The sequence below is a fragment of the Battus philenor genome, unplaced genomic scaffold (genome assembly GCF_028537555.1).
Source record: "Battus philenor isolate CCGP_79_NKW_IND1 unplaced genomic scaffold, ilBatPhil1.0.hap1 SCAF_22, whole genome shotgun sequence".
Taxonomy (NCBI): Eukaryota; Metazoa; Arthropoda; class Insecta; order Lepidoptera; family Papilionidae; genus Battus; species Battus philenor.
The window spans coordinates 6,686,003-6,707,359 of NW_027181685.1; the positions used below are offsets into that span (position 1 = coordinate 6,686,003).

The 21,357-nt window shown below is 30.7% G+C and overlaps 1 protein-coding gene across 1 annotated transcript in view; it reads left to right on the forward strand.

Moving 5' to 3' along the window:
* zye overlaps positions 1-21,357 on the forward strand; it is an 89,930-nt gene that overhangs the window by 60,161 nt on the left and 8,412 nt on the right. Inside the window, exons 5-10 of the mRNA XM_068766819.1 lie at positions 15,335-15,387; positions 18,466-18,743; positions 19,150-19,309; positions 19,690-19,863; positions 20,527-20,705; positions 21,156-21,291. Of these exons, the coding sequence (XP_068622920.1) occupies positions 15,335-15,387; positions 18,466-18,743; positions 19,150-19,309; positions 19,690-19,863; positions 20,527-20,705; positions 21,156-21,291 (980 nt within the window). The remainder of the gene's footprint in view (positions 1-15,334; positions 15,388-18,465; positions 18,744-19,149; positions 19,310-19,689; positions 19,864-20,526; positions 20,706-21,155; positions 21,292-21,357) is intronic.

Sequence of the window (21,357 nt, forward strand, 5' to 3'; positions counted from 1 at the left end):
CAAAAAATCGTGTAAAATTGTAGTTTCGATATCGTCGTTTCAGCCCATTCAGCAGTGTTGTAATATGGTACGCAAAGGACGCTGCTGTCCATACTCTGGAAACTTGTATTTAAGCTGTGGCAATCCTTATATTGTTAATGCAAAAAGAATGAATTATATACGATTGTATCCGCGACCTTCGTTCGTAAGTCTCAGACATCTACCAATGGACTCCTCTGCTTTAAAAATTATTTATAATAAGGATTTTTAAATATTTCTTTCCCTTTTAACTTATACTATCTAATTGTGTAATTTTGTTATATTAACTTATTAACATAGCAAGCGTATAAAATCATTTGAAAAAGGTTGTTCAAAAATTATTATTTACAGATAACCATATCATTGCAATTAAAGGTTTGCCCTTACATATATATATTTAGATTTGTATTGGTTTCAAAACTTTCTTAATTCCGAAAACCTCTCCTCTCCTATATATTTACATTTTAAAAATATAAGTAATATATAGTAATTTCCTTTATTTCTATTATCATTAAAAAAAATAGAACGATTGTATTTAAAAATTAAACAATATACATTAAGAAATAACACACAAGTATTTTTAAATACAGAAGCTTGAACAACCGGAAAATTACCCACCATATTACCTCAGACATGCATCATAAATAATATGAATAAAAAATACCGACTCCTTTTTCGGCGATCACTACGACATTTTAATAACGCTACACCAAATAAGGTAACGGATGAGCTTGTTATATTTCCCAAAGGCCTGCCCATTGCATCAGTGATACGCCTCTGTAAATCATTTTGAACCATACCCTTTTATTGGAACCTGTTAAGACGTGAACATGAACAAGCAATCGGCTTTTACAACCTTTGATCTAACCCGGCAAAACCATAATAATGCTTTAATTATCCTCTAACATTAACACAGATCATTAAAATAAACAAATTCGTATTATTTATTTTATCAACATACAAAATGTCAACAACTTTTTGAATGCAAAAATGATTACTTACTTCTATTTCCACATAATTCTACGTTCTTCGTTTCACAAGCTATTATGAAGCTTAATACATTTTGTCTAGTACAAGATGACTGTCATTGTTCTGTCTATGAGTAAACAATTTGAAAATTAAATATAAATATAGTTGTTTGAAATATGGAGTGTTTATTCTAGCTATACATTATATTGATAGAATTTTTTGCTACGTAAATAAATAACGTTGATGCTTTTACAACACGGAGACTAGCGATATACAATTGACCATGTGAAAACAATGAAATTTAAATATTTATGCCACACTCAACATCTGCCCTTGCGATTTATTTATAGGCATTAAATTTTTTTTCTCGGTAAGAACCACCTAGAAGTCATTCACGTAACTTTTTTAAAAAAAATTCTTGTACTAGTAAATCCATATGATCGTGTTCAGTATTTATGAGCAGTGGTAGCCCAGCGGTAGTGGCCTGGGACTTGCGATCGATGGTCGCGGGTACGATTCCCGGGTTACATTCTTTTATATAATTCACACATTGTACATTAATTACATGCGATTGCCACTACTCACAAACAAGTCAATAAAGTGTGGACAGTAGCAGCTTCCTCTGAGTACCATAATACTGCACTGCACTCGCCAACACGCCTGCATTGGGGGAGGCCTATGCCATCAAGTGGAACTCTTAAGTTAGATCGAGGAGAATACAAATTAATTTCTATTTACGTTTTTAAAAATCAATGTATGATCAGTGGTTGATTTCCTGATAAAATAAAATTAAATATACTTAAATTTTGTGTTCTCTTGTATAAATAAATAATTTTGTACATTAAAAAAAAGAACTTTGAAAATGTATATTATATCGACAGTCAGGAATAGTTCTTATTATAAATTGTTATTTTAAATCAACCATTTAGATTTTTCTACTAATCAAGGAATATATATGGTAAAAAGCATATTAATTTATACAGAAATAGATTTTATATAATATGTTACTAATCCTAAGAATAAATATATTTATTGTCAAGCCTTTTAATTGTTTTCTACTTTAAAACCTTTATAAAGACCATATGTTTTTTTAGTTCAAAAATTGTAAACAATATTCAATTAAATTGTGTCATTACTACCGTGTCTCACTCTGAAGCTTTAAGATAAGAGAAAATAATATGTGAAGTTGGAATATTTAATTTGATAAAGCAAATTACACGCACAGGTAATATAAACTCCGTCATTAGGTAAAATCCGTCACTCATATAAATCTGGTGTCAGATAATTGGGTTCCTTTTTATTATCTTACTTTCTAGATAAATGAAACAATATTTAGTATAACGTGTTAATAAATAAACCAAAAACAATTTAGCAATAGTAACAAAGCTCTGTTTTTAGCGTCTCTGTGAGAATCCGAGTCTTACATTGTCCAAGGCAATTTTGAAATTCCACCTACCAACTTACCCAACCGCCGCCATTGTTTCAACTCAACGGCAATAAGTTAAATAGACACGCCCTTGAATATGCTTACATAGTAATTAATCGCAGTAGTGATATTTCTATTTGAACAAAATACAGTGGGAACGCTCAGTAGTCAGTAAAGTATGTGAGTCAATATTATTGACCGTGTTGTACATAGATCATCTTGTTCTTGATTTTACTCACGATAACCGAATTTCGAAGCAAACGCCGAAAATTAATACAATAGACGTTACAAAAATTACCAAAATATTCTCATAACATTTTTAATGAGAAATATACCTCATTTAAGAAAACCTTTCGCACTAATTATGTTCTGTAAATTCGTGTTTATCTTTATCACATAGAAAACTTACAATTCTTTATAATTTAAATTATTAAATAATTTCACTTATATTTATTCATTTATTATAACAGTAGTAAGTTACTATGAAGCAAAGAATGCAAATGTCTTATTTATATAATCAAAATGGTTGACTTAGTAATTTATCTATTAGTTGCATTAAATATATTGTATAAATGATAGTTACCCAGTGAGGTATACAGGGTGATTGGTTATAAATATAAAAGTTTTAGAGGGATTAATATATGGTTCATTTACTATCAATCAATATATAGTAAAACCTGACCATAAATCAATAGTTTCAGAAATAATAAATAACGTAATGATAATATGATAAGAAAAAGCGTTTTTAAAATTCTAATTGCTACATATTAAAATTAATTATAGTTTACTATCTCTCCTCTGAAAATGTACTGTCAGAAGTTATCATCGCGTAAAAAATGTAATAAATTTTAGAGTTATCACTTTATACAGTGGTTTTAAATGTACCTAATTATTCTGTTTGTGCGGTGAGAGGAACTTTGACGTGATTGACGAGACGCACACGGGATATTTGAGGACAGATGTATTGATCTTTGTTTCCTTTCTCGTCATTTCACATACCTTAGATGATTAGATATCATTTATATAAATTCCTTTCTTCTCACAATCTTAAGTCATTTAATTCATTTTATTAATAAAAAACTACAAACCACTATGAAAGTCCCACACTTTGTTTTTATTAAAAATTTAAAAAGGCAAATGTGCTTAATTGAAACAAAATATTTATTCTCAAATAATGTTCATTTGCTATTGATTATAGTTAGCAAGACATTGGATTTATAACAATACGGTTATTATTTTAGTCCAAGGCTTTACCATCGATATCACGAATTCTCTGACGTAATAAATGCGAATAACTTCAATTAAACATCTATACAGAAATAAATAAGAGTGCTACAACAGGCAATTTATTGTGCCTTATCTCAACGTTCTGGAACACAGACGTAAACCATAATTTAAATAGAAACAACCATATTGCAAGGTTCTAATTGCAATATGTTTCTGTTTTAAATATATAAAAGTTTTCGATGCCCTACAGCAAGATAAAACATTAGAGCTTATAGTATTTTCAAAAAATTTAAGACGTGGCTGATAACTCGAAATCTATGTACTCGTGTAATTCATCCCGTCTTTAAGTTACAATCCGTTTGAAACAGTACAAATATATTTGCTAGATTTCAATTATTTATGACATGTATTTACACTGAACCATATTATATAGTAACAATATAAGACGTGTTAAATATGGTTAGTTTTTTCTTAAACCAATAAATAATAATTAGCAATATTAGTCGTCATAAATATTGCATTTAACTTGTAACAGGCGTCTCACATATTAAAAAGTATGTTTTAGTATTAACTTTTCTTTTTATAAAAACCATGTTATTTAAGGAATTTTAACTAACTATAAAAATACATCGTGTGAATAAGTATGTAATGCTCTACTAAGTTATACTATATTAAACAAATAAATTACCTACTTTTCAACGTATAGGTAAAGTAAGTATATCTTTGTAAGAAAAACATTTGTTATTGAAAGATCGTGGGAACGAAGTTGTATTTAAAAATACATCAACCTGTATTAACTTTTGCCACAGTTGTGTCAATAATTCTAGGATTTGATGATTGATTATTTATCAAGGCGTTTCTTGATATAGTTTTATTTCATTTTATCTCATCCGACCAAGAAATGCCTTATAATAAATATATGACTTTAATTAAAATCAGTCAGACTACATGACATATGCATATTTTTTATACTTTATATTGGAATGCAACAGGTCAAACACTCGAAAAATATTAAATAATAATCAATATATACTTGGTAATCAGAACTTTAAAAAGACTTTCACTTTCTATATTAGGGTTGTGTTATTTATTGTTTCTAAAATTTTTGCTATATAATATTTAATGACATGATAATCTGTACTATACTACACACGTCTTATTAGTACAGTAATTAATGAATTGTTAATTAAATTGTAAGATCTCGTTATATGTTCGTATCCTATATTGATTTAAATCTTAGCTTTTAAATGCAACGAATTTATGAATAAATATTTATTCACACAATATTAGTAAACGTTACCGATTAACATTTGAACAACGTCCTCGTAAAGTGAACGCATGCCGTTTTATCATACACAATATATTTGTAATGTTACAGCCTCACTGAACTCGTGTTAAAGGTTACACTGCTTAATCGAATTAGTTAAAACCTATGCAATTCTTTAAATTCTTAATAATAAAATGTTAATTTTTTTTATATATTTACTAAACACCCAGGTAACAACAGAGATTAACATGTGCTAGTCTAACTTAAATATCCATTTTGATGTCAAACCTTCTAACTCTGAAACAAATTTGCCTACCAAAGACTCGACTTCATTTCCTTAGCAAAACTTTCTATGGGCAATATGTATGCTTTTAAAATAGAATCCCAGATAATATTCAGAAGAAAGCTTTATTCGCTAAATTAAAAAAAGAACATCGATGTCCTAAGGATTACTACACTATAAATTCGTTCATAGAAGATATACACCATGGGAATGAAATGTTCGCCTTCAGGCTATTTTAATATTTATCAAAAATGTAATTATGTTTTATTGAAAAAACTGTTGGTCTGATATTCTTTCAGTAATTCTTCTCAGTTCTGGGGCATTTCATCCTAACAGGCGGTAAATTTAAATTGACGTCAATAAAATACATCGTATGTTAAGAAATTTTTGAATTTTTAAAATTAAGTTTTAAAAAAATAGTAATAGCCACTATGAAAGTTTTACACAGAAATACTGACATGTATAAAATACGATCACATTCAATTAAACTCTCTAAGTTAAATTCTAAATAAATAAAACGCTTGTTAGGAAAATAAGTTCCTCAAACCACAAGGAGATTTCATCTGGCACTCGAACTATAAATCACAGCGAATTGAATATAACCGTCAAGATCTAGTAAAATCGTGACTAAATTATTCATTACTGAATTTTGTAATGGACACGCTATTAATTTGGTTTTTTGTTATGATTATTTTTAAAGCATCATTACATTGCATTATACAATAGAAAATTTTGTTTAAAATAAATTATAATTACACTTAAGTAATATTTTGATAATACCAGCATCATTTCAAGAAGTAATGTTTTTGGAACACAATCTATACATAACGATTGGTAATAGATGTAAAATCTTTAAAAGAAATATATTGCTAGCACATTTACTCTCAATTAATATATGATACATCCTATTCAAAATGATAATTTCGCAAATAAGAAATAACGTAAGAAAAAGCGTTTGAAAAATTTGAATTATTATTAGGGGGACCGGAAAGTAATGTCGCTTTTGTGCATCGCGATATTTGATTGTCATTTGTTAGTTCATTACGTGCTTGGAAGGCGTTGTATATTAGATGGTAAAAGGTTGTTGATAACGAAGGGGAATATATTGTTGATTAGAAATAAAAACTTGTGTCTCGTTTAAATTTATCTTAAGAAAGAGTCATAACTTTTCGGTCCCCCTAATACATACTGAAATTAGTAATTGTTTACTGCCCGTGCCTACAGAATTTGCACTGCTAGAAGTCATTGACCTGTCGCGTTTCAATTAAAAAAATGATATTGCATATTTCAGAGCAATAATTTTAAACAGAATGATTAAAAGTATCGGTAAAAGCTTTAAAGATTTTAGCCGATTACTGAGTCTTTACCCCTTCAAAGTTTTTGCACCTATAATCTATTCACCCTATGTATTATATATAAGTTAAAATTACAATAAACTGCATTTTAAATCAAACCGTATAAAATTAATTCATTTACGATGGTAATTAAAAAGCCGCAAGAACTGTTACATGTCAGGACCTATTTCTCAACGAAACCAATTTAGCAATAAGCGGTTTCACTATAAAATTTAATGTCTTTGTAAGCCAATGGTAGAACATCGATTTTTAAGTACGCAATACCGTATCGTTAAGGTATTTGATTTTGCTTGCTTAGAAAAGTCTAGATGATTCTATTTTTGATTATGTTCTAAGACTTTCAACACACCTCCGCGTCTTTTTGGCTAATTACCTTGCGCCACTCTACAGCTATGTAACATCTTAGTAGATTTTTGCGTGACTTCTCCAATTGTTACAACAGTTTTATCTATTTTTGTTTCATACTCACTTCGAGTACACGTCTTTGTTATTATATCTAACAATGTCTTTCCTTTCGTTCACGCAAGTGCTACAAATACATAGTATGAGACTCAAATCCGAGATATACTATCGTCAACACAATTCTTAAACATTATTCTAACTATAGTTTATGACTTAATAAAGTAAATAAAGCTTTATATGCATCGCCCGAATAGTTAACTGGCAGAAAATGCATAGGGCATTAAGTTCGCCGTTATACTTTTTACAGGTAGTGTTTAAATAAATAAACTTAAATATTATCTCGATGTTATAAAAATATAGAAGATGCTTAAAATCTGTTTTCTCTATAAGTTTCTTATTGAACCGATTGGTAGCGGTCTCTGGTATTTTATGAAGACCTTAATAAGGTCCCATTTCGCGCAAGGCCATCTTTTTGACGTGAAAAGTGGCGAGTAGTCGGAAAATAGCTCTCAAAGAATTCCAATAGGACTGGTTTCAAATTGTAATTAAAATATGCAGAATTTCATTGTTGCTTCTAGCATTCGGTACTACATAAATTTTCGCGAAAATATCCAAGAATTCAAATTAATTTCAACAAAATTACATGCAACCAAAAACAATGGGCGGTAAGGAGGTTACTTGTAATCGAAATTATATGGTGACCCTATGAGCGTCTTGTGCAAGATGAGTCAAATTGCATACTGTAAATTGAGGCTCCGACAGATAGAGCTATAATTAAGGCAGTAGGTTTGGTCTTATGTGCATACGTCGACCCGAAATGCTATGGAAGTCTTGTGCAACGACATCGTGACGACGTGGACGACGTAAATATTTATGTATTACGATAATTACATCATGAGCGAAGACACAAGTCGTGAAGTATAAAGGAATTTTGTACATCATTAAATCACAAGACGCGCTGGGGGTTCAACTTGTTGTAATTCGTTGCGTGTCGGAACATAAATCGAGTGATATTGAGTCGAAAGACACATCACCGAAGAGACAATTTGGCGATGGATAACAAATCGAAAAGACTTTTTAACAAAAAAGTTTATATTGATTAATTTAGGTTAGGTTTTAGTTTAATCTCAGAGACAGAGGAAAGATCTATGTGCTCTAGGACTATCGTGATAGAACCACGAGGTTTTTAGTTGTATTGTGAATAATACATATCTTGGAACGGATCATCCAGAACAGCAAAGGACAACGGACTTTTGGATTTTTAAAAAATCCTAATGGAGATATCAAGTCTCTCACACCTATCAGAGGACTACCGCCGAGGGTGGTATAGCGGCTAGGAACCCTTCATAACCCACCAAAAAGCAAGAAATATCATAAATATCGAGTTTCTCTAAAAGATTTCCTCTCCAAACCAAAAAAACTTTTAATAAAATGATTAACAATTATTTAACCAAACATGAAATAACAATCACAGGTTGTAATAACATCATAAAAGTAAATTGTTATAAAAAGTCGCTAAAACGTTATTACGTGATTGTGAATAATACGAGAATTTTTTGAATTGGTCGAGAATTTTTTATAGCCTACAACACCCAACTAATTAGATTCTCTTAAATCAGGTAAGAACATGGATCCATAAGCCGTGTGCCTGAAAGTATGCAATTCTATTATTCGCGACCATATGTTTGATTAACATGTTTAATATGTTTTATTTGTTTAATATGTTTGATTCCGTGTTATACGGGTAAAAATAATTCTACTATTTTTAACATAACCACATAGCTTAACACAAAATTGTTAGGTTAGAAAACAAAGATGGCGGTCTTCATTCGTATATGAAAGTGTTATATCATATTACTCAACGAAAATAAATAATTATTATACCGCCATAACTAAATATCAAACAAATTTTATTTGCAACTAAGAATATTGAATACCAATTTGATTTGATTTGCTTTGTTGCAATAGAATCGACGTTAATTTGCTATGAGTACGCGGCCTTTACTGGAATAAGTAAAGAAATTGTCATGATCTTCGAACTGAGATTTATAATGTGAACAGCGTCTCACCGTTATACAGGATGATATTTTATAAGTGTAAAAGTTTTAAAAGGGTAAATCTATAGTTAGTTTCCTGTCAATTAATGCGTAATATACTTAGATATAAATAATTTCAAAAATAATAAATAACGTAATGATAAATTATAAAAGGTGTTTTCAAAATCAAATTACTACATATTTAAATTAAAAAATAGAATTAATATTCAGTTTTTATAATGTTGGAAGTTATAGGCCTATCGCATTCCAATAGAAAAAAAATTAATGTAACTTATTTGAACGTTGTCGCTTTCAACAGAGTAATTGAAAATACTTATTAAAGCTTTTTGTTGACATATAACTATACATTTACCCATTTAAAAATGTCACACCTTTCACCTATCAACCTGAATATGAAGTAATAGGGGTTTGTTCTCTTGTACAACCTTTGACTTTTGATCCCTTTGGATTTTATTTTTGAATTCGTTTTATAAAAAACTCCTGTTAATGCGAGTTTTGTTTAATAAAACAACATTAAATTTATTGCATAAGAAACATTTATTGACAGCTTTATCTGATTTATTTTTATTTAAACAATAAATTATTGTATCTAATCTCGAATATGTCACGACAAATGGCAACCAAATTAATAATCTATGTTATTGTTATTTCCGTTGCCATTTTTACTATCGATATTGTTACCCAATATTCGTTTTAAAATAAATAAAAAATCTTTAATATTGATTAGTATTACAAACACAAAATTGGTTAGGTTAGAAAACAAAGTTGGCGGTCTTCATTGGTATATGAAAGTCTTATAACATATTACTCAAGATTAATAACACTAGACTAGTAATATTAAGTTACATAAATTAATTAAAGCCATACAATTCCTTTGATATTCACACAGTGAGAGACATCGTTAGCCGTCGGCCAAGATGCGTCGATTACGAGACGCCTTATGTAACGTTTCTGGACATGTCAGTAATAAATCAGACAGCCATATTGGACCTGCTCGACCAGTACCGTTAGGGTTGTACCTTTTTTGGACATAAATCGAAATAATTTTTGCAACCAAGCAGCGATTCATCTTTTGTCACTGAGAAATGTTATTTGCCTTACCGGTTTTAAGTTGGCACTATAAGTGCATATCATAGTTTAGTACAATGCTTCCGAAATCGTTGTACCGAGCTTTTGGAAAGGGAGATAAAGTGGGGGCCTTAAAAAAAGAGCAGCATCCGCGAGCTTAAATAGCGAATTGACAAAACGGAGCAGCCATCACTCCCCCCATCTTGCCGCGCGCATACCTAAGGCCCGGCACAGCCGTTTCGGTAGCACTATAAGTTCTATTACTCCATAGGACGCCACAACCCTTGCCATTATATAAGAAATCACCAGTTTAGAAAGCCGTTAAAATATTAATTCACTTAGGCGAACGCTCCATGAACTGGACTTGCAAGTGACTGGACTCAGGGGCCTCGAGAATTAACAGAAACCTTAATTCACTTTTAATGTTGTAATATATATTCCAGTTTGTGCTATGACTTTGAATAAATTTATCCTTTCAACCCAAAGACTTTGCCAATTACAAGACCTTTTCAAAGATATCTATGGTGGGATATAATATAATCGTCACGCTTGGAAGACAGGTTGTTGAACGCAGTAGTGTATTATGGCAAGCAGAACACACTACTGCCCATCCTCTAGAAACAATGTGTGAATTATATAAGATTATATCACTATCACAAATCCCAATCCTCTACCGCTAGGTCACCACTACTCTTTTTGATAAACTATTATGTAATAATTGATAGAGCAAAATCTTTTCTTACTTTGTAAAATGTAAGAAGATTTGCAAAATATTTACAAGCTACGGTAAAAACTTGATAACTACGGGCTCTGTTTATAGTAGTTCTTTTATATTTTTTTTACCTAAATAATAAAAAATTTCCTAGATACGACAGAGTACAACGGGGATAATTCGATAAATACGCCTTCTTCATCACTCGATTCATAAAATCGACTTAAGCAAAGAGTAAAAGAAAGGCCCTAAATTAAAAAAAAAAAATATTCCTATATTACTCTTAAAAATATTCGCTGTTCTCTGAAAAGGTATTTTTATTGTAACAATAAAATTAATTAGCGATTATGAATATTAAGTCATTGATAATGTAAAATAATTTAATATAAACCTATATATTTCAACCCTGATGCCAGGTGAGACCGGGTCATGATATCACCGCGACCGTGACATCGATTTCGTTCGGATATTCGATGACATCGATTCCATTAAACAATCTATATACGAATAAAATGGTTACCGATCATCGACACCTTTACATAAAGCTGCAAAATTATGTAATACTGAAATTTTAAATAAATTAAACTACAAATAATCCAATAAACATACAAATTATTAATTTATTCTTTCTTTTACTTCCGCAGAAATGCTGAAGAATTAATCGGTATAATTTAATTATAGGCATAGCATAACTTTATTACCACGAAATGTTGTATGTAAATCTGTTGGTATTTAAGTCTTTAACGGATTTAAAAAAGAACAGCTGTGAAAGCAAATACGGATCGTATATCAAATATATATGATATTAATAACATAACAGTAAAAAGTAAAATAACGAGTTAGAATATAACAATGTATCAATAGATATGTTTTGCACCAATAACTGTAAACACAAAGTGAATAGGTCATGAGAACTAACATAATTACTACCATGTAGTATCTAATCAAGCCTTTGTTGTTTGTCATACTAATCGAGTATTGTGCGCTGATTACAAATAAAATTTCTGTTGGTTTTTAATTTTTTTAAATCACAAAAAAATCTGATTTACAAACTTTTAGAATTATATAAATAAAATGAAATTATTAAAATATGTTTTAACGACGTTGATGCCAAAGTCAATCAAAACTTAAAACCCACTTACCTATAAAAATGCTAATTTGTTATAATAATCATATACCAAGCTAACTGACCTTTTAGTCGTTAACCAATTAAGTTAAATGCATCCAACAGATGGTCTTATGTAAATTATAATCTGTCATGACTCAATTTAAGAATTAAAACGTTACATCCTAATCCTATTAAATAATTTACGAGTAGGTATGAGTGGTCATTACGAAGATACGTTATTAAAAACAACTTTAATGGAAACTATGTCGAAATATAATGCGGAAGGCATAAGGTTTAAAGGTCTAAATAACCTCACGAAGCCAAGACGAACGCGACCTCACAATTAGGGTCTTCTTCGTGACCGGGCATTAGAGCTATCCGTATTTCACATCTTTAATTTATCACCATTTAAGCTTATAAAATTTATTAATCTGTTTTAGTACCGAACAGTTTAAGTGAATCACGCAAATATTACCACCAATGGCAGTAGCAAAAGCAATTATTTTAATTGTAATTAAACACTGAGAAACACGTCGGTTTTTTAAACCATAATGACACTTAAGAACGCGTCTATAAAACCTTGTTAAGCATCTAATGTGTTTCGACTTACGACAGTGAAATATGGTCTCTCATTTAGAGCCTCATTATCAAGCTTACAGTTGCTCAATAAGTGGCGAAGAATATACTCGGGATTTTTCTACGAGGAGATCTGTAGAAGAACAAAAGTTACCTTATGTAGTTTATATAGGCAGGCCCAGGGAATTGTGCAGGTTAAATGGCAACAGTCAAGCTACATATAGTGCAGAACATGTTACCGCTGAGGCCTTAAGGTTCTAGAGTAGAAATCATGAACCGACAAATGCAGCGCAGGACTTCTACCCACAAGATGGATGTCAAGATGACGTAATTGAAGTCTATAGAAGATCCTGGCAGCGGGCCGCTTCTAATCATTCCTTTTGGAAATCTAGCTGAAATTATGGTGATAAAAGATCTTAAATACTATACACAATTTATTTGATTGCATTACATTATCTAATATTTCGTTATCTTTTTATGCTAATATAAAATTATTTTAATGCTACATATGTATGTAAAATAATTATGATACTCATCTAATTATTTTTTCTACAAGCATTTTTCTATAAAGACATGTTTGTATGATAACTGATGATTATGCCACGGTTCGGGCTTTTTGAGTACCTACAAATTGAAATGCTTAATGCGTATCGAGGGGAACCTATTTTTTGGTTTCCGGTGGGAAACCTTTGGGTTTGGGGATACCTTAGGGAGTTAAATATAGTTGTATTCCTCCCCACTAAACCCCATCCAATAGGGTGACTCTGCGTAGTGCGAGGAACTCCGATCTCGCTGTACTATTTTAGATAGCCCATCCCAGATTATGTGTTATTCATGCCAAACCTAAAATCCTCGTGGTGCTATCACAATAGTTCAGGACCAGAGAGTCTCTGTTCATGGAGTCACTAAAATTAGTGGAAATTTACGACTCCCACTAAAGATATCCGCGACTCCGAAGGCTCCGTTTTAGATAGTGTTGAATTCATATCAAAATCTGGTGACTACTCCCTTATGACTTGGCCCAAGGTTTTTTGTTCGTTTAAGCGCTTCGAGAGCTTAGCGTCCTACTAATCCGGTTAGTTAAGTTAGCACCATATCAAATCCACTAAATCAATTTTTCTAAAAAAAAATATCAAAGAGTCTGAAATTTAGTCATCTCGTCTTTTACACGCATTAAAGCTAAATTTTCTTGTGGTAATGACTTGCTGACACAGATGTTATGAAATAAAATAAATGCATCCATCCATTGTTGGTATCATTTGATAAAGTTTACATCTACAAAATTTTGAAGACATTACAAGTTGAAAAGTCATGATTTATTGGACAATTCGTTACATATCATTTATTTCGCAATCAGTCGCTTCGCAAACATTCAAATATGAATGACACTTGACACTAATTTACCTTATACAATTGCGGTCCTTCTAAATAGAGATTTTATCGCTTGTGCACTTTTAAGGTGCCGATGGCCTATGTGGTAAGACATAAGCGTCGTTCGCACGTTAAAAAATATGACGTAAGATTTGTACGGTCACGATTAACGCTTTATCAACATGAAATTGATTTAATGTTTTCATGCGAGTTGATATAAATTTGTTTATAGAAAATATAGTATATCCTTTACAAGTTAATATATAACTATATAACAGAGTAACAAGTTACTACTTTTTCCGTTAACAAGTGTGGTGTGTCTTTAATTTTTTCTTTAACACGTTTTAACATTAAATAAAACATTTTGACAAGAATACCATAACTACTCTTTGAGTGCATTTAAGATGAAAATGAAAATTATAAAACGGTAATATTTAATATAATAATATAAAAGAATTTTAGATTGCATACTCAGCAAAATCATGTACATATTTAAAAATTCTATTTATTGTTTTTCTGTCATGCACATATCTATTTAAATAACTGGAATGAAGAAGAAATTTTATACATATCATAAAATGAAGAAATAAAAAATTCATTCAATAATGTATTTATGTATACATATATACATATATTTATATAGGTGTGTGTATATATATGTTTGGAAAACTAGAGAAACTACGATAAAGTAGATTATTTCAGAGTGTTAACGATATGGAATATATTTAAAAAAATTGTCTGCAATGTTATTAACGAGGATTTAAAAATTAGGTTGTTTCGAATTACTTATATTTTCCAACAGCCCATTAAGAAAATATTTTACCAGTTAAAAAATAAAACTATATTTCAATGTACAGCCGATCCATCGTAGATGGGGTGGGTACAGTGGGTTATTTGGGATGATTTATTTCAAATGTAATTGTATTTGATGTATTATTATATTAATCAGGAATAATAATATAATGATGTAAATAATAATACAATTGTGTAAACATTAATTTTCAAACAAACCTATCAACCGATAACCTTTTTTAGTATAGCTCACATATATACAAGCAAAGTTTTAGTACACGAGTATACAAAATTAGTGACTGTAGTTCACTGATAGGTACGAATATTAATTTTAAATTCAATTTATAAGTCGTCCTTTATTTATAAGTGTTTGGTAACTGATATACATATCCAGGACAGATTTATAATTGAGTATTTTTAAGCACATTACTTGTAGAATTTAAAACATTGATAATTCTTTTCGTGTCTAAAGTCGTAAGCTAGATGTTTCCTTTTACGTATGATCACTTTTCCCTCCTTGGTCTTTTCTTTTGTTAATTATTGTTGATACGACAAATATTAATGTATTTATAACTTATGCGTACTACCAGTGTAATTTCAGCTTTTAATACGCTATAAATATTTTTTAACAAATTTATTTAGTGATGTAACTGTATCGCATACAATATTACTTGTATTAAAATTTAATTCTGTTTTATTTCAGAGCCCCATGAAGTGGCTGTCATGCACATAGCGACATTGATTGCATTCGTGCAGGTAAGATTTATTGAACAAGAATATTTTTTTTCATTTTAAAGTAAATAAGTGAGCAGCCTTTACTTATTGCCAGTGTTGCATTTTATTCGACTTTTAATTACTTAACAATAGCAACCCGATAATCGAGTCGATATTCACCTGTCGTATATTTTCGAATCTACTAAATTATATATTAATATTACATTATTCTTCTTCTTCAATCTCTTCAAAATCAAAAACAAAGTGTTTTTGGTCAAATTTTTATTAATATTATTACTAAAGCAAATTTTCTCTAAAAAAAATTACCTGATATGTATAATAGATATAGGAACTATAGAGCCATTTCTTGCGAATACAAAACGCATTCCGCGTCGAGAAATCTCAAATCGAGATCGCTTGTTGCTGCCAAAGCAATCAAAGATTTTGGTCGCTCTAAAATCCGAAATCATTAACATAGCAGCCTAAGCCGTGGTTCTTGATATATCTCTCGAGCTTATTTACTGAAAATAAATCTTTATTAATCATCTTCATAACTCTTTACCACTACTGTCATCTCATCACCACATCACCACAGATATCCACGGCATTATCAAAAAGAAACTTAAATATAGTTCACGGTCCTTTACACTCCGTGAACTCATATCCGACGAAGCTGTAAAAGCCTAAGGGCTAAAAGCACTACCTTCATCGAAACAATAGAAAAAGCTTAAATATTATTCTATGTGGTTAATTTTTTAAGATTTTTTTTATTTTAAAGAGACAGGAAATACAAAGCAATATTAACAATATTTTCAAACATGATGAAACAGTTTCCAACTTCTATATATAACCAGTTACAAATTTCGTTTGGAAAATTGTACTAGTTTTTTATTACCAAATATTATACCAAATAGTGAAGACGAATCATCTTTTATTGTTTTGATATTCAGTAGCTTTAAATTACTAACCTAAGGACGCAACACATTTTACCTAATCTTAGCGTCTAAGAAATAAATATTCAGATAAAACTTTATCACCTATTTCACTAATAATTATCATGAGATCTGAATTTTCTTTTACAAAATGTAAGGTGACTTATAGGCAAAAAGAGTGATTCATATAACAACATATATCGTTAAGACTGAAACAAAACGAGCAAGAAATGATTTGATGTAAACTCAATTATAACTTCAAGACTATGTTATACCAGAGCAATAAGCAACATGAACAGTATAGTAACATTCAATACGCACCTATAATAATTACAACCATATGACAGCTGTCCCTTTATATACCGAGGACTTTCTTAGCTACTTCCTTGTAAACTAATTTTAAGCATAACATATGTCATTAGATTGCGGCGGTTTCGCGTAGAATTTTATAAAATACATTCACGGTAATTTTCGTTCAAAAAATATTATGGCTAAATTATAAAGCTATATAGCTATGGTTGGAAAATATGTATTGTTTCAGGAACATCCTACTAACCCTTCTCAATGATGAAATTTCGTAAAATAGATAGCTAACCTCTACTCATTGAAATTAATATTGTTACTAAATTTAAAATTTGTAAGACTTATGATTCCGTAATATCGTGATGAGTCAGTATATATGTGGAAATCTATAAATTAAACAAACAATGGAATGTTATTTGTTAGTTCACTTTCATTCCTGTAAGCGTTTAGTAATCAAACGTCTTCAAATAACGTAATCTGTGAAATTAAATTTTAGATTCGATTGTGTCAAAAATATTAAAATAATCTAATACTCTAAGAAATCAGTCGTAGTGTTTACAAGTACAATAATATTGGTTCGTTTGAATTTTTCACAAGACTCGACGATTTGTAATAACGCGAAAAATTGTGTGTGACTGGAAATAATTTACATTGTTCCCGCGCGAACAATGTTTAGATAATACTGATAAGCGTGCACTATAATAATAAATCTTATAAATAAGTCAGCGCAAAAGCTATTCACAATTGTAGTTTTTCATTAATCCATAAATTGACGAAAGGAGCGATCACCATATATTTTAATGTTTTCACTAACAACGTATCACATACAAAGTTGTGTTTTTGTAATAGAAAATTACTGGCTTGACCTTCGCACTTATCTCATTGATATTTAAGATTATGAAACTTTTTGTCTTGTAAACTCACTAGTTTCAGCGTCCAAAGTGTATCGATCCGTTATTTCCACTCCAGAACCTTAAGGCTACAGATGCCATCTGTTTTGCTCTGTTTCAATATATAAATATATATATATATATATATATATTTATATATATATATATATATATAAAACAAGTAGCAAAAAAATTGAAATGATTGAAGAATTTACACAGCGAACTCACGTTGTTGTACAGAACTAATTTATAAAACTAATTAACTACACTAATTAATCGTGTTTTTAAAAACGTTATTGGTTAATTTTAACACAAAGTAAAAGGTTTTCATTAGCATTTATTTTGATAATGCTGATTAAACGTTTTTAAGTTTCTCATGTAAGTTAACTCGCTGTTATCATATGTAATAATGTGAAAAGTATTTTATATAATAATCAATTTTTAAATATGAAAATACAGTAAGAAAAGTATCTGATATAAATTATAAATTAAATACCCAAGGAATGAAATAAACAACCTAGCTAGCTATAACTTGGAAGTCTTCAGCTTAGATTTGTTCTAGGCAAATATGTAAAAGTGCAGACCGTCGTCATCGATTAACATCAGGCAAGACAGAGGTCAAAAACTTTACCGATAACCAATATAAAAAAATGATATGTAGTTAAAAAGTTATTAAAGTCAAAAAAGAATAGCTTGGTATCTGGAGTTTAGACTACAAGAGTAAGATACTGTTTTCGATTATAAAATTTTTAGAACAAAAAATAAACAACAAGGCGTACAGACGACTTTATTAAGGTCGTCGGAAGATGCTGAATGTATGCCACTTCCAACCGGTTCTTTTGGAAATCTATGGGGATAGCCTATGTCCAGCAGTAGACAAAATGAAGTACTGCATAATATATTTTACGTTAATTATGACAAATATACTTTGGATACCGAACTTTACCAAATAGTTTACCATAGACAAATACTAAAAAAAATGTTTTTCTCTGTAGCTGTCGCTTGCTACAGCTGTTTCAGATGGCGTCCAAACACTCACAGCGGCAGAACTCAACCTGGAACTAGCCGGTGACAATGCCCTGTCACCGTTCTTTGAAACCAGCGATGAAACTGCGGTGCATTTTATGCGTGGATCTAGGGCAGCCGACTCTCCTCTCTCCCCTGATATCGATGTACAGTGCACGGACCAATATATTGAAGTGACAGTTGAATTCGCTGACGTATTTGACGGCATCATATACAGCAAGGGATATCTAAACGATCCTAAGTGCAAGTGAGTGTCTCTGTCTATATAGTTCGCTTTTGTGTTACAGAAATTACAACTTTTTTACGTATTAGACTAATTATAGCGTGTGTTAAGACTTTAAATGAGTGAAAATATAGCTCATTTAATAATAAAAACCCTTAAAGCTTTCACAACTAACTCCAATCATGCATTAAAAATTTATCACTCTGAAAAAAGTTTTTATTTCTACAAAAATAAAACTAGTGAACAAAAATCATCACATGATCAAATGCATTGTTTACGAATCTATAAAAGAAAACAAACATTCATTTTTACATATATAGATAGAAAATATGTGACCTACCTGCTGTCATTGCTAGAACTATATTGACCTTTAAGAGAAGAAACGCTCGGGGTATTATTAAAAGTATACCCCTATTACTTATTATTACAGATATGTATCCCTGGGTGGAAGCGAATCTCAATACTCGTTCAGGGTACCTCTGGACGGTTGCGGCTCTCGACCTCTGTGCAACGCCTGCGGAACCATCGATAATGTCCTTATATTCCAAGCTGACGACTTCGTTCAAGGACCAACAGATTTTGCTAGAAAGGTTTTTGATTTTCTTCCATTACAATGATATTTTAATATTACAACATTAAAATAACTGTATAGCGATTGAAGTTATAACAACATTTCACTATATGAAATAATTTATCATTAACAATAAAATTTATTAAACTTTTCTTTAGTGAACGATTAAAATAAAAAATTTTGATTTATTTCGTTATTTTGCTTTAAAATTGCACGATTTAGTCGACAAAATGGCAGTCGACAAAATGGCAGCGAAAAACATTTTTATCACCTTACTTTGGTTTGGTTGGGAAACCTTCATTTTGACTAGTGAAACGAATTCAGAAGAACCTACTAGATCATTAACAATTTACAAGCAATAACTTTTAAACTTATGTATTAACCGCGGTTTTATGTAAGGTATCTTGTGCAAGAACAACTTTCGAAGTGTCAACTGGAGAAACGAGAGAAGAACAAGGTCATATACTCAAATTGAAACCATTTATGGTAGACATGCTAGATGTGGTTGCGGTCGAGAGTCCAGCGGGAGGAGTCGAGTGCTGGATGGATATTCAACAAGGAATATTCCCTAATGTAAGTGTTTTTAATTACGATTTTTACATTATTATGTTATTTTATTATACCGATCGTTATGCTAGATGTATTAAATTAATAGAATTGTTATTGTAATTTTTTACAAGACTACAGGGGGTTACTTTTACGCAAATGTATGACATGTTGCAAAGTGCGGGTAAACGCGCCTTCCGCCCAATTGTGGTACAAGGCAGAACGTAGAATATACTGTTAATTAATTCTGAACAATCAACAAGACTAGGTAAGTCACAGGATGCGGCGGCGCGAGATCGGTCATCGTGGCAATTTTTTGGAGACACACATACCTCGCAGTTAGTGAATGAATAAATAGAACGATTAAAAAAATTAAATCATTATGTAAATAAGGATTCATATTTTGGTGGTATGTCTCTTTTGCCAAGCATCTAAATATTATTGGCTTACTGTTAAGGTGATCCAATCTAGAACAGATATATCTAGCAAAAAAAATATATGTTTTAAAATAACTAGTCTAATGACATGAGATATTTCATATCTTAAGGTCTCATACAGGTTGAACAGGCAGTATCGAGTATCATCAAATGATTATAGTGATATTTGAAAAATATTGATATTAATATGAAAAGTTTGTTAGAGAATCATTTTTCTTAATAATTGTGGAAATGATAATATAAATGTTTTCAGACTTTCGCACTGGAAAATTCTATCAAAATTGGAGAATATCTTACAATTTTGGTTTACTTGAAAGATGTAAGAAATCAATTTAATCTTAAAATTCACGATTGCTGGGCCTATGATAGTGATAATTACGACAGCCCTAAAACAAATAAAGTACAACTAACGGACAAACAAGGATGCCCTCGGTAAGTAATAATCTAGGAGTCCGTGCAGACCAGGTCTTCGTTATCTTATGAAGTATGAAAGTTTGAACAGCAAAGACCCCCACCAAAGTAAGAACAATCAACCATAATTAAATTTGGGTTAGAAGAATAATCTGAAGATAATACACAAAAATTATACTTTATCTTTTTACAATCGGCATTTTTAGATTTAGATCGATATTTTACACAACTTTGGTACCTTTTAGTTTTCAAAGCCACAATAAACCAATTTTTATATCAGGTCATAGTTTCGGCCTGTATTGGGATCGTGCGCTGACTAAATTTCAGCATTTTAAAAATGACGAAGACTAAGGTTCACGAGCTTTTCCTTTAATGTGGTGTTAAAAGTCGCTATCATTGATAAAATGATTTCCGTTAAGTTATGAAATGCGTTTAAAATGACACTTGAGTTTAGTAACTTTATGATTTCAGGAAAAAGAAGCTAATTGACCGTTGGCAAAAGTCCACAAATACGGGCAAAAGCGGAGCTACATTAATCGCTTATAGTAAACTCAGCGCCTTCCGATTTCCCGAAACTGACCAAGTTTACTTGACATGTAATGTTGAAGTAAGTTTTTCTACATAGCTACGTTTCTTTTCACAACTGCTATATTATATTTTGTATAAAAATATT